The sequence below is a fragment of the Medicago sativa genome, chromosome 8 (genome assembly GCF_051527215.1).
Source record: "Medicago sativa cultivar Bolivia chromosome 8, Bolivia_mono, whole genome shotgun sequence".
Lineage (NCBI taxonomy): Eukaryota > Viridiplantae > Streptophyta > Magnoliopsida > Fabales > Fabaceae > Medicago > Medicago sativa.
In genome coordinates this window covers 79,476,493-79,490,835 of record NC_140756.1, presented here as the reverse complement: position 1 = coordinate 79,490,835, position 14,343 = coordinate 79,476,493, and the positions used below count along the sequence as shown (strand labels likewise).

Genomic DNA, 14,343 nt, shown 5'->3' with positions numbered 1-14,343 from the left:
TAATCATAAACATTTCAAATCTATTTCTCTACCTTTGAATTAATTTTTTTTCTAAACACAAAATTCTCTTAGGTATTTCATGTTTCTTTTCAGAATACATGAATGTATCTCAATAACAACCAAGTTTATATCCCATGGTTAATTGTTTTATTGAGAGCCTTTAAGTGTGAATCTTATTGTATCAAGGCTTCACAAAACTATTCATCTTGGGTGTTCCCATCAAGTTTTGTATTGTCTTGTCTAATCTCATTTGTTCCAATATCAAACTTCACATTACGGTCATTCGTTTGATATTTTGAGATGATGAAATAACAACTATTAAGCTTCACCAATCAGACCTTCGTTTAATACTTGATATTGAGTTTAAAAACAATGAGATTAGATTAGAAATATAGTTTAAACAAAATAGATATCTAGACTTGTTTTGAATAGGATTAAGTCATTATACTATTCCAACAATCCCAAGACTAAAAGGTCTACTCACTTGTGATCATAGTAGACAAAAGATTGAAGTAAAAAGGCATGAAAATAAATTGCATAATTGTAAATGACTAAATGTAAATTGCTAGAATTGTAAAGAATAGAAAAGTAAAAATGCATAAAAACTAAAGCAAATGAACTTAGGAACTTTGATTTTGCTATATGGAGTTTAAAAGCATTCCATGATGATTACAAGTCTGATAGAGGGCCTATTTATAGCATAGAACCTCAAGACAAGGCATTAAACTCGGATTTACAAGCTTTAAAATTGGAAGACCAAATAGTTTTGTAACAGTTATAGCTGACAACAAAAACGCATGGTCTACACAGCAGACCGTAAACTTTTCAGCTTCCAAGTGTTAAGAACGCACGCCTTGGTAGGAAAACGCACGGTCTGCTTCCAGGGAAAAACGCATGGTCCTTGCGTTTTCAAAGCTAGACTATGCATTTTTCCCACCAATTTTTCCACCCCTTTCTGTTCTGAATCGAGCTTAAGTGTCTTCATGAAAGTTGTAGATATAGGTTATCTTCCATTTGCCTTTGGTTTGACGCCATTTAGACATCTACAATTTAAGTTATGATCAAAATACTACACATGGAACAACACGGACCGTGTGTTTTTTTTTTCTTCTTTCAGCTATTCATTTTTCTTGCTTTTCTTCAATTTCTTTGCTCCTACCTCAACTAAATGCTCTCATTTCTTCGTTACTTGTCCTAAAAATAAAACCAAAGTTTTTGTTGTAAAACAGCTTTAAACTGGGATCAAAATTAGCGAAACTTTATTGAATTTGAATGCTAAAAACAACATAAACTATGACTTATTAATAAGTAACAACACAATAAAAGGGTAATCCTTAAAAAAAACACAATAAAAGGTAATAGTTATTTTGATCGTCGAATGTGTAACGAGTTGTTATAATAGTCCTTTAATGTATGAAATTCAAAAATAGTCCTTTATTGTGTACTACTATGTTAGTCAAAATGATTTTTTACGTTAAAATGTTTTAATAATATTAGTACTACTCAATTTTAGCCCCTCTAAAATTTCCCTACGATTTTTAGTCCTTATAAAATTTTCAATCACCGCTTATGGTCTCTATTTTTAAGTCAACTCATGTGTAGCCTTTGTATTTTTTAATGAAATTGAGCAGAAATGTGTAGAATATTATAAAAATTCCTCCCAAAAAAATTAGAATTTTTTTAACAAAGCATGAATTAAATATAAATTTTTAGCCGCCAAAAATATAAAAAAACATATTTAATTCATATTTTGTTACGAAATTCTAATTTTTTTTAGAAAGATTCTTATAATATTATAAACTTTTCTTCAAAATATAAATTCTACATACGTGTTTACTTAAAAGTATGGACCAAAAGCGAAGATGAAATTTTTTTGAGGACTAAAAGTTGAAGAAATTTTTTTAAACGAACTAAAATGAAAAATTGATATATTTAAATGGAAAAAAAAAACATATTTAACCTAATATATAGGGGGCTGCTAACTTGCACCCACCTAAAAACACTAAGGTGCAAGTTAGCAAGCTACACCCACTTGTATTTTACCAAAACACCCTTTAGTTTCTATTAATACTTATTTTAAATAAAAGGACAGTTTTGTAATTAGCTTCTGTGTTTGGTTAGACATAGAAAGTGTAAGGAAAGAAGCAAAAAGGAAAGATAGTAAAGGGAAAGAGAGAGAGTAGAAAGAGAGATGATTGTTTTAGTTGTTTGGAATGAGAGAAAGTGAAAGGAAAGAAAGGGTAAAACTTTCTCTTCCCTTGCATGGTTCAATAGAAAGTTGAAAGGAAAGAAAAGTATATATTTATGAAATGACAAAAATATCCTCAAGTAAAAATTTAATTGTTATAAAGAATAAAATTAGAAAAGAAAATAGAGTAAGCTGGAACTTTGAACATAGAAGAATACTTATTAAAAAATAGTAAATTTATTAATGATTCATTTAACAAATAAATATCCACTTAAGCATTATTTTATCTTAATGTTTAGTTTTTATTAAAGTTACGTAAGCTTATTATTACCTCAAAAAAAGTTACCTGAAATTTTTGAAGTTCTAATGTAACATTAGTTACTTTTATATTGAAATCTACTCATATAATGATCCTCTCTCAAAGAGAACCAAATGCTGATGCAAAAAAAAAAAAAAAAAAACTGCAAATGATGGATGGATTAATATTGAAGCAACTTCATTCTACTATAAATAGAGTTTGAGTGGCTGTCCAATGACATTACACTTCCTAGTGCAAATTCAACATAAGTTCAAAACCAAAGTTCTTTGACTAAACTACCACAAAGCTGCATATTTGTAGACAATGAACTTCTCTACATTTGTGTTGATAACACCAATCCTCAATATCCTTTAGTACTTTGTCATGGATCTACAATCATAGCCACTACCCAAGATTCAAAGCCCCTGCATGACACAATACATATGTATGAGCAAGTTATTTGTAATAATCTTCAGCACCAACTACTAAAAAGAACAAAAATAATAATGATCAATGTGAATGTATTTTTTTTTTGAAATGGCGAATTTATTAATACACTGCACCTGAACAAGACGAAACTGGTAGAGGATTGGACTGATACCAATTGAAAAATACATTAAGAGGTCAAAAACAAGTCTGGCATAACACAGCCAAACCGAAAGGCACACCACATAAAACACTTGTAGTTGTTGTTATCACCTAATACAATAAAAACTCCAAAAACAAAGCCTATAGACAGAAAAAAAAAACACATAGCAGCCAGGTCCTAAAAGAACCCAAAACGCAGGAAACAAAACACCTGCTGCAAACAGCACCTAGCAGCTGTAGCCGCAACAACACCAAACCATCCCACATAGCTACTGTCAACTCCCCATTTTCAAGACTTTTTATCTCATAACACACTCCCTCTGATTCCAGCACTATTCGTAATAAAGACACGAAGGCATCGGGAGGAAGAGCTAACAGACATAGTAGCCACAAAAGCCAAAAAGTCAGCCCTCCTAATACACCACATAACAAACTATTAAGACAAAAACCTCCACTTCCTCCACGCAAGCAGCTACACTAGTAACAGAAGCATAAAATGCCTCTTCACACACAATTAAGACCATATGAAAGATCAATTATTAGCAATTCAAATAGTAAGTTTATGAAATAAGTATTAGTTGCCAATTTTTTTTAGATCAATACTAGTTGTCAATTGATCATACATTCCACCATAATAGTAGCTCAATTAGCAAGCAAATGACTTTCTTCAATTAGCAGAGATAGCATACCATATTTATCATAGAGATGTACCCTTTGGAGTGCATACAACATTGAACCAAAGTGTGTAGAAACACATTGATATAATCACTGCAATTACAGAGCATATGATTGCATATATGAGGATAGTGTAATACCATAATTAGATAAATAAATAAATAAAAACAACTTAGGCTATTTATACATACCTTCAGCACCTCTGAGACACCAACATCTACCAATTTATCAGCATATAACATCATTAGTGCAGAACCAAAATGGGTAGCAGACTTCCAAGCATACTCAAAAGAAGCATAGTAGCAGGGCCACTAGTTACCATACATATTTAGCCATATATAACTAATAATTACTTTTTAGCTACTAGTCATATATTCTGATTTCCCAAAAAATTAGTGGTGATAGAGCATCGTAAACTACTAGGCCAGATGATGCCATAAATATATACAACACCAAAAAAAGAGAGCACATCCACAACCAATGCTCAATCACATTCCTTTAAAGCAACAGTCATGCACACATACATCCCAAAAAAGTCATTCATGATAGATAGATAAATATATATAATAGTACCCAAAAAAAAGATCAGTACCACTGCTCTTAATCAATCAAACCAGCATCATTCATCATTTTATAGAGAGCTTCGGCTCTCATATGAAGAGGTACCCCAAAAATCTTACGTTTTTTGTGCTCATTATCACACAAATGATCATAAAACTTCATGCGATATTGATCAAACACTCTCAATTCATCTAAAAGTTCCCAGACATCAGATTCAGAATAATGACGAGGTCGAGTTTGTTGCATGACAGTAAGTTGTTTTTCAGCAATTTCAACTTGTTTCTCAATGACCGCAACTTGTCTTTCAGCAATTTCAACCTGACGCTCTGCAACTTGATGTATCTCTTTAGAAACTGCATTGCCCTCTTTCAAAGCTTCAGCTATGGTCATGATACCTTCATTCATGTGCTCATATTGATCTTCAACTAACTCAGCCATAGTTCTCTTTCGTTTCTTACCCTTTGAAGTATGTGTGCCAGCTGATGAATTTGTAGTACCATTTTGTGGACTAACATTCTCAAAGTTGGGGTTTGAAAATTGATGCTCATCAAACATACAAACATTTGACCCGTAGATTTCATCATCATCATAATCATTATTAAGGTCAATATTCTCCTTTTCCAATTGTTTTCGCCGTTCTTTGGTTGTCTTCGTTTGTTTTCCTGCTGCCCTATCAATTGCAAATAACTCTTCCAGGATGTCATAATTCTTAATTGGATGTTTTTTCCATTTTGCTGCATGTGGTTTTACCTACACAAAAATAATTGCACACATTAATTCATTTTAGTATTTAAATCAACATAAACAAATATTCAAGGAAAAGGTAAAAGTGATAATTACTCTAATCAAATCAGCCCAGACTTCATCCTCTGCCTGAAATTTCCGAGTGTTTGAGTTCCATGAAAATCCACTTAAGCCATGAAACATATCATGAGCTTCACCAAAATGTGCTTTCAAAGTTTTCAGTCTATTCTTTATATGATTCTTCGTGATATTCGGATCAATCACAGATTTTAAGACTTCAACCACATTATTGTATCCTTCTGCTGTCCAACCACCATCAAGCCTATTACCCTTATGATCCTCTTCACGCAAAGCATTCAACAACACTTGATCCATTTCATCATTCCATTGCAGAATATCTCTACCGGGGTTATCAGACTGTGATGCGGTATCTTTTCCCTTAGACATTGCAGTAGCCTACATACAAATTTTAAAAATAGTGACACAATATATATATATATTTATATATATATATATTTGAAATTGATGTATGCACTGTCATCTAAAAGTTAGCATATGATAAATTAATTCACAACAATAATAACGTGAACAAACTATTAGAAATTACTAGCACACAACACTTAACTGTACATATGTTTACTGAAACATAATGGTGTTAACATGATTGTACAAAATGTAGAACCAAATATAACATAAGCTACACATACGCACTACAAATGCAGTCATACTATACAAAATCACGATATACTAGGAATGCGTTGTATTAATGATGTTATCATATTTCATAGACATTCCACATTCCGATAGCAACATTGTCTCTTATTAAAGTTCCTTGTCTATAGTCCTCATCACGTTGATGTGGGTGAGGTCTTTCGTTCTCATGTTGTGGTAGCTCACGATCTACTTCGGCAATTAAGGCTTCGTCAACATCAACACCCATTAGGAAGTTATGCAGTATACAACAAGCAAGTACAATGTCAGACATCACTTCAAACGAGTAAAACGGTTCTGCGCCACCAGATAAAATTGGAAATCTTTTCTTTAATACCCCAAAACATCTCTCTATAACATTTCTAAGTGAAGAATGACGGTGGTTGAACAACTCTTTCATATTTTGTGGGCCACGAGTAGAGTATTCCTTCAAGTGATAACGAACACCTCTATATGGTGTAATCACTCCCTTTTTTAGCATAAATCCCGCATCCCCAAGATAATATTTTCCTACAAAGGTTGTAATATACATTATAACTCTACTTGTTTACGAAGCTAACTAAAAATTGAAAGTTTTATTAGTCAAGGAAAAATAATATACTACTAACCTTCGGGAATTCTTAGTGAATCTTCCCTGCTTAAAGCATCTTTCAAAATTCTAGAGTCAGATGCCGTGCCTTCCCACCCCGTTAAAACATATGTAAATTTCATGTCGAAATTACATGCAGCCAAAACATTTTGTGTAGTATAGTCTTTTCTTCCACGAAATCGAGGGGCATCTGCTCTTGGGACTTTAACTCGAATATGTGTCCCATCTATAGCTCCAATACAATCCTTTTAATTATATAAGTTATTGTATTAGTGATTATTTAAATTAATCATAAATTTTAATACATTGAAAATGATATAATGGGATCAGTACCTTAAAAAAAGGATAGTATCTGCTATTGTGTAGTATTTGCGAAGGTACATCCCTACCAGAAGGTTGGACAAGAAATTCATCTTCTAATGAGATGATGGCTCGTAAAACATTGTGAAAGTGACGGCTGACAGTTTCACCGGAACGGTGGAAAAAGAATGACACAGTACGATTTTTCACATTATGACCAATGATGTGTAGAAATTTAGCAACTTGCTCTTCAACTGTAGATCGTATTGTATCCTTCACAATACCAGTTCCTCTCAATTTATGACACAACAACATAAATGCCTCAGGTCCCATTCGTATGATGTCTCGACATTTTTCAGTTTGTGCTAATTGTCTCATTAAATCAATACGCCTACGCTCCCTCTCATGACTTGCATCAGTAATAGGATTACGAGTCCAACGTGACATTATGTTAAGCATGTGTAATGCATGGACAATATAACACAATAGGACTACAGAATAAAGACGTTGTTGCCTTTCTAATCGATGTCGAAAATGACTTAAATTTAGCATGCCAAGATTAGTCGAAGGTTTTATTTTAAAATGTACTTCTTTTATACCATTAGATTCATCACCAGACTTGTCTTCCTCAATAATAGAAAAATCCATGTCACAGAGTGGAATGTTAACCTTCAATCAATGTAGCTTTGTTCAGACCCATATCAGAATATAAAATCACTTGATGAAACAAATAATTTGACATTAGAAACTCCCTATAAATAATTGCCTCACAAATCAAAAGATTTGGTGAGCTTAGAATTTAATTTGTAATATTTTGTAACAAACAATCATAAGTAGTGCAATTAATATTCCCAATAAAGAGGGAAAAAAAAAAGAATAAGGACACTGTTAATAGAATACTATAATTTCAAGTATGTTAATGGATAAATATTCCAAAAAATACTAAACGCTAACCTGTTTATGCTAATACAAAACAAAAATCCTCATTAAAAAACAAACAAACCATAATAATAACATAAATATGGAAACAAATCTTAAGAGATAGTCCAAGATAGTCTAAGATAAGAACTAATCCTATGAGATAGTTTACGGTTCTCTAAGATATAACAAGATATTTTAATATCTTATAACGCATTATCTTAAACTAAAGCTCACTAAACTCTCAGCAGGATCCCTTTGAAAGAGAAAAGTAACCAAATAATATAGTTTGATGCTGAAGATTGTCAGGGCCAGGTACATTTGGAACAACAATTAAGACCAAATTGAAACTACAAAAAAAGCCAAGGCCAGACAAGAAATGTGAAAAAGAAAAGTGCCAAGCTGCAATTGAAACAAAACCAGTGAAAAAACTGACAAAAAACTGCAACAGAGAATGGTGCCAAACAGAAGGTGAGGGTGTGTTTGGTTCCAGGGAGAGAAGAAGGAAAGATAGTGAAGGGAGGGAAAGATGATGGAAGGATTGAGTTTCCATGGTTTGGAACAACTATAGAAAGGTTAAGGAAAGAAAGATTTGGATGGGGCCCACCCAAAAAAACTTTCCGCGCTCAACTGAACGGAAGCGGGAAAGAAAGACCCAAATTTTCGTTGAAAAGACAAAAGTGCCCTTAACACAAAAGTGCCCTTAATACAAAGACCCGCACTTCAGCTTCTCCTTCTCTCATGAGACAATACAAGGGTTCACTGTTTTCGTTTCTCTGCCATCTACTTGAAACCAAATCGGATCCATTTTCTTTTGCTATCAATCAGTAAACTCTTTGCTCTGTAAGGTACTCTTCTAACTCTTTCATTTGTGTTTTCCCCTTCCATTTGGGTATTCCTTTATTCATTGAAAAAGCTGATTTTGAATTATGTGTGTTTGTTTTCATTATCTTCTATGCATGAAATTGATTTTGTTTTGATGAAATCTTATTTCTTCTATGTTTTCTCCCCTCATTTTATTATACTTTGAAATGCTTTTTGGATGAAGTGAGAAAAAATAATTTGTTTGTTTTGGGTTTCAAAAGAAATATGATTTAGGTATCTATTTGTTTGACTTTTTATGTGAGTACATTCAAATTATTGGAGCCAATTCTGCTTGTGAAGAGCTCACATATTTCACTGAGTTATCTGTATTTCTTCCATTTACTGTCCTTATCACCCATTTACCTCAAATGTTTTGATAAAATTTATTTCTAATTTTAATATCAAAGTATAACACAAATTATTCAGTTGATGTTTGATACTGGTATCGTCTCATTTGGGGTTTGACACCGGTTTTATCTTAGTTGTGGCTTGGCTGCGGTTTTATCTTGGTAGCTGTTTGGCACCATTCTCTGTTGCAGTTTTTTGTCAGTTTTTTCACTGGTTTTGTTTCAATTGCAGCTTGGCACTTTTCTTTTTCACATTTCTTGTCTGGCCTTGGCTTTTTTTGTAGTTTCAATTTGGTCTTAATTGTTGTTCCAAATGTACCTGGCCCTGACAATCTTCAGCATCAAACTATATTATTTGGTTACTTTTCTCTTTCAAAGGGATCCTGCTGAGAGCTTAGTGAGCTTTAGTTTAAGATAATTAATGCGTTATAAGATATTAAAATATCTTGTTATATCTTAAAGAACCGTAAACTATCTCATAGGATTAGTTCTTATCTTAGACTATCTTGGACTATCTCTTAAGATTTGTTTCCATATTTATGTTATTATTATGGTTTGTTTGTTTTTTAATGAGGATTTTTGTTTTGTATTAGCATAAACGGGTTAGCGTTTAGTATTTTTTGGAATATTTATCCATTAACATACTTGAAATTATAGTATTCTATTAACAGTGTCCTTATTCTTTTTTTTTTCCCTCTTTATTGGGAATATTAATTGCACTACTTATGATTGTTTGTTACAAAATATTACAAATTAAATTCTAAGCTCACCAAATCTTTTGATTTGTGAGGCAATTATTTATAGGGAGTTTCTAATGTCAAATTATTTGTTTCATCAAGTGATTTTATATTCTGATATGGGTCTGAACAAAGCTACATTGATTGAAGGTTAACATTCCACTCTGTGACATGGATTTTTCTATTATTGAGGAAGACAAGTCTGGTGATGAATCTAATGGTATAAAAGAAGTACATTCTAAAATAAAACCTTCGACTAATCTTGGCATGCTAAATTTAAGTCATTTTCGACATCGATTAGAAAGGCAGCAGCGTCTTTATTCTGTAGTCCTATTGTGTTATATTGTCCATGCATTACACATGCTTAACATAATGTCACGTTGGACTCGTAATCCTATTACTGATGCAAGTCATGAGAGGGAGCGTAGGCGTATTGATTTAATGAGACAATTAGCACAAACTGAAAAATGTCGAGACATCATACGAATGGGACCTGAGGCATTTATGTTGTTGTGTCATAAATTGAGAGGAACTGGTATTGTGAAGGATACAATACGATCTACAGTTGAAGAGCAAGTTGCTAAATTTCTACACATCATTGGTCATAATGTGAAAAATCGTACTGTGTCATTCTTTTTCCACCGTTCCGGTGAAACTGTCAGCCGTCACTTTCACAATGTTTTACGAGCCATCATCTCATTAGAAGATGAATTTCTTGTCCAACCTTCTGGTAGGGATGTACCTTCGCAAATACTACACAATAGCAGATACTATCCTTTTTTTAAGGTACTGATCCCATTATATCATTTTCAATGTATTAAAATTTATGATTAATTTAAATAATCACTAATACAATAACTTATATAATTAAAAGGATTGTATTGGAGCTATAGATGGGACACATATTCGAGTTAAAGTCCCAAGAGCAGATGCCCCTCGATTTCGTGGAAGAAAAGACTATACTACACAAAATGTTTTGGCTGCATGTAATTTCGACATGAAATTTACATATGTTTTAACGGGGTGGGAAGGCACGGCATCTGACTCTAGAATTTTGAAAGATGCTTTAAGCAGGGAAGATTCACTAAGAATTCCCGAAGGTTAGTAGTATATTATTTTTCCTTGACTAATAAAACTTTCAATTTTTAGTTAGCTTCGTAAACAAGTAGAGTTATAATGTATATTACAACCTTTGTAGGAAAATATTATCTTGGGGATGCGGGATTTATGCTAAAAAAGGGAGTGATTACACCATATAGAGGTGTTCGTTATCACTTGAAGGAATACTCTACTCGTGGCCCACAAAATATGAAAGAGTTGTTCAACCACCGTCATTCTTCACTTAGAAATGTTATAGAGAGATGTTTTGGGGTATTAAAGAAAAGATTTCCAATTTTATCTGGTGGCGCAGAACCGTTTTACTCGTTTGAAGTGATGTCTGACATTGTACTTGCTTGTTGTATACTGCATAACTTCCTAATGGGTGTTGATGTTGACGAAGCCTTAATTGCCGAAGTAGATCGTGAGCTACCACAACATGAGAACGAAAGACCTCACCCACATCAACGTGATGAGGACTATAGACAAGGAACTTTAATAAGAGACAATGTTGCTATCGGAATGTGGAATGTCTATGAAATATGATAACATCATTAATACAACGCATTCCTAGTATATCGTGATTTTGTATAGTATGACTGCATTTGTAGTGCGTATGTGTAGCTTATGTTATATTTGGTTCTACATTTTGTACAATCATGTTAACACCATTATGTTTCAGTAAACATATGTACAGTTAAGTGTTGTGTGCTAGTAATTTCTAATAGTTTGTTCACGTTATTATTGTTGTGAATTAATTTATCATATGCTAACTTTTAGATGACAGTGCATACATCAATTTCAAATATATATATATATAAATATATATATATATTGTGTCACTATTTTTAAAATTTGTATGTAGGCTACTGCAATGTCTAAGGGAAAAGATACCGCATCACAGTCTGATAACCCCGGTAGAGATATTCTGCAATGGAATGATGAAATGGATCAAGTGTTGTTGAATGCTTTGCGTGAAGAGGATCATAAGGGTAATAGGCTTGATGGTGGTTGGACAGCAGAAGGATACAATAATGTGGTTGAAGTCTTAAAATCTGTGATTGATCCGAATATCACGAAGAATCATATAAAGAATAGACTGAAAACTTTGAAAGCACATTTTGGTGAAGCTCATGATATGTTTCATGGCTTAAGTGGATTTTCATGGAACTCAAACACTCGGAAATTTCAGGCAGAGGATGAAGTCTGGGCTGATTTGATTAGAGTAATTATCACTTTTACCTTTTCCTTGAATATTTGTTTATGTTGATTTAAATACTAAAATGAATTAATGTGTGCAATTATTTTTGTGTAGGTAAAACCACATGCAGCAAAATGGAAAAAACATCCAATTAAGAATTATGACATCCTGGAAGAGTTATTTGCAATTGATAGGGCAGCAGGAAAACAAACGAAGACAGCCAAAGAACGGCGAAAACAATTGGAAAAGGAGAATATTGACCTTAATAATGATTATGATGATGATGAAATCTACGGGTCAAATGTTTGTATGTTTGATGAGCATCAATTTTCAAACCCCAACTTTGAGAATGTTAGTCCACAAAATGGTACTACAAATTCATCAGCTGGCACACATACTTCAAAGGGTAAGAAACGAAAGAGAACTATGGCTGAGATAGTTGAAGATCAATATGAGCACATGAATGAAGGTATCATGACCATAGCTGAAGCTTTGAAAGAGGGCAATGCAGTTTCTAAAGAGATACATCAAGTTGCAGAGCGTCAGGTTGAAATTGCTGAAAGACAAGTTGCGGTCATTGAGAAACAAGTTGAAATTGCTGAAAAACAACTTACTGTCATGCAACAAACTCGACCTCGTCATTATTCTGAATCTGATGTCTGGGAACTTTTAGATGAATTGAGAGTGTTTGATCAATATCGCATGAAGTTTTATGATCATTTGTGTGATAATGAGCACAAAAAACGTAAGATTTTTGGGGTACCTCTTCATATGAGAGCCGAAGCTCTCTATAAAATGATGAATGATGCTGGTTTGATTGATTAAGAGCAGTGGTACTGATCTTTTTTTTGGGTACTATTATATATATTTATCTATCTATCATGAATGACTTTTTTGGGATGTATGTGTGCATGACTGTTGCTTTAAAGGAATGTGATTGAGCATTGGTTGTGGATGTGCTCTCTTTTTTTGGTGTTGTATATATTTATGGCATCATCTGGCCTAGTAGTTTACGATGCTCTATCACCACTAATTTTTTGGGAAATCAGAATATATGACTAGTAGCTAAAAAGTAATTATTAGTTATATATGGCTAAATATGTATGGTAACTAGTGGCCCTGCTACTATGCTTCTTTTGAGTATGCTTGGAAGTCTGCTACCCATTTTGGTTCTGCACTAATGATGTTATATGCTGATAAATTGGTAGATGTTGGTGTCTCAGAGGTGCTGAAGGTATGTATAAATAGCCTAAGTTGTTTTTATTTATTTATTTATCTAATTATGGTATTACACTATCCTCATATATGCAATCATATGCTCTGTAATTGCAGTGATTATATCAATGTGTTTCTACACACTTTGGTTCAATGTTGTATGCACTCCAAAGGGTACATCTCTATGATAAATATGGTATGCTATCTCTGCTAATTGAAGAAAGTCATTTGCTTGCTAATTGAGCTACTATTATGGTGGAATGTATGATCAATTGACAACTAGTATTGATCTAAAAAAAATTGGCAACTAATACTTATTTCATAAACTTACTATTTGAATTGCTAATAATTGATCTTTCATATGGTCTTAATTGTGTGTGAAGAGGCATTTTATGCTTCTGTTACTAGTGTAGCTGCTTGCGTGGAGGAAGTGGAGGTTTTTGTCTTAATAGTTTGTTATGTGGTGTATTAGGAGGGCTGACTTTTTGGCTTTTGTGGCTACTATGTCTGTTAGCTCTTCCTCCCGATGCCTTCGTGTCTTTATTACGAATAGTGCTGGAATCAGAGGGAGTGTGTTATGAGATAAAAAGTCTTGAAAATGGGGAGTTGACAGTAGCTATGTGGGATGGTTTGGTGTTGTTGCGGCTACAGCTGCTAGGTGCTGTTTGCAGCTTGTCTGCAGCAGGTGTTTTGTTTCCTGCGTTTTGGGTTCTTTTAGGACCTGGCTGCTATGTGTTTTTTTTTTTTCTGTCTATAGGCTTTGTTTTTGGAGTTTTTATTGTATTAGGTGATAACAACAACTACAAGTGTTTTATGTGGTGTGCCTTTCGGTTTGGCTGTGTTATGCCAGACTTGTTTTTGACCTCTTAATGTATTTTTCAATTGGTATCAGTCCAATCCTCTACCAGTTTCGTCTTGTTCAGGTGCAGTGTATTAATAAATTCGCCATTTCAAAAAAAAAATACATTCACATTGATCATTATTATTTTTGTTCTTTTTAGTAGTTGGTGCTGAAGATTATTACAAATAACTTGCTCATACATATGTATTGTGTCATGCAGGGGCTTTGAATCTTGGGTAGTGGCTATGATTGTAGATCCATGACAAAGTACTAAAGGATATTGAGGATTGGTGTTATCAACACAAATGTAGAGAAGTTCATTGTCTACAAATATGCAGCTTTGTGGTAGTTTAGTCAAAGAACTTTGGTTTTGAACTTATGTTGAATTTGCACTAGGAAGTGTAATGTCATTGGACAGCCACTCAAACTCTATTTATAGTAGAATGAAGTTGCTTCAATATTAATCCA

General features: G+C 33.3%; 2 protein-coding genes and 1 long non-coding RNA gene across 3 annotated transcripts; 1 reads left to right on the top strand and 2 right to left on the bottom strand.

Annotated features, from left to right (window-relative positions):
- Positions 1-2,663: 2,663 nt before the first annotated feature.
- Positions 2,664-3,844, bottom strand: LOC146901974 (uncharacterized). The gene is made up of 2 exons (XR_015021790.1): positions 3,764-3,844; positions 2,664-2,911 (listed from the first exon to the last, which is right to left on the bottom strand). It is a non-coding gene; the product is annotated as an uncharacterized LOC146901974 (long non-coding RNA).
- A 96-nt stretch (positions 3,845-3,940) lies between these two features.
- On the bottom strand, positions 3,941-5,504 carry LOC146901973 (uncharacterized). Its single transcript, XM_085733505.1, has 2 exons — positions 5,151-5,504; positions 3,941-5,060 (listed from the first exon to the last, which is right to left on the bottom strand). The coding sequence occupies exons 1-2, from the start codon at positions 5,499-5,501 to the stop codon at positions 4,350-4,352; spliced, it is 1,062 nt and encodes a 353-aa protein (XP_085589631.1). The 5' UTR covers positions 5,502-5,504; the 3' UTR covers positions 3,941-4,349.
- A 5,985-nt stretch (positions 5,505-11,489) lies between these two features.
- On the top strand, positions 11,490-14,343 carry LOC146901972 (uncharacterized). The gene is made up of 3 exons (XM_085731419.1): positions 11,490-11,843; positions 11,934-13,230; positions 14,096-14,343. The coding sequence occupies exons 1-2, from the start codon at positions 11,493-11,495 to the stop codon at positions 12,642-12,644; spliced, it is 1,062 nt and encodes a 353-aa protein (XP_085587545.1). The 5' UTR covers positions 11,490-11,492; the 3' UTR covers positions 12,645-13,230; positions 14,096-14,343.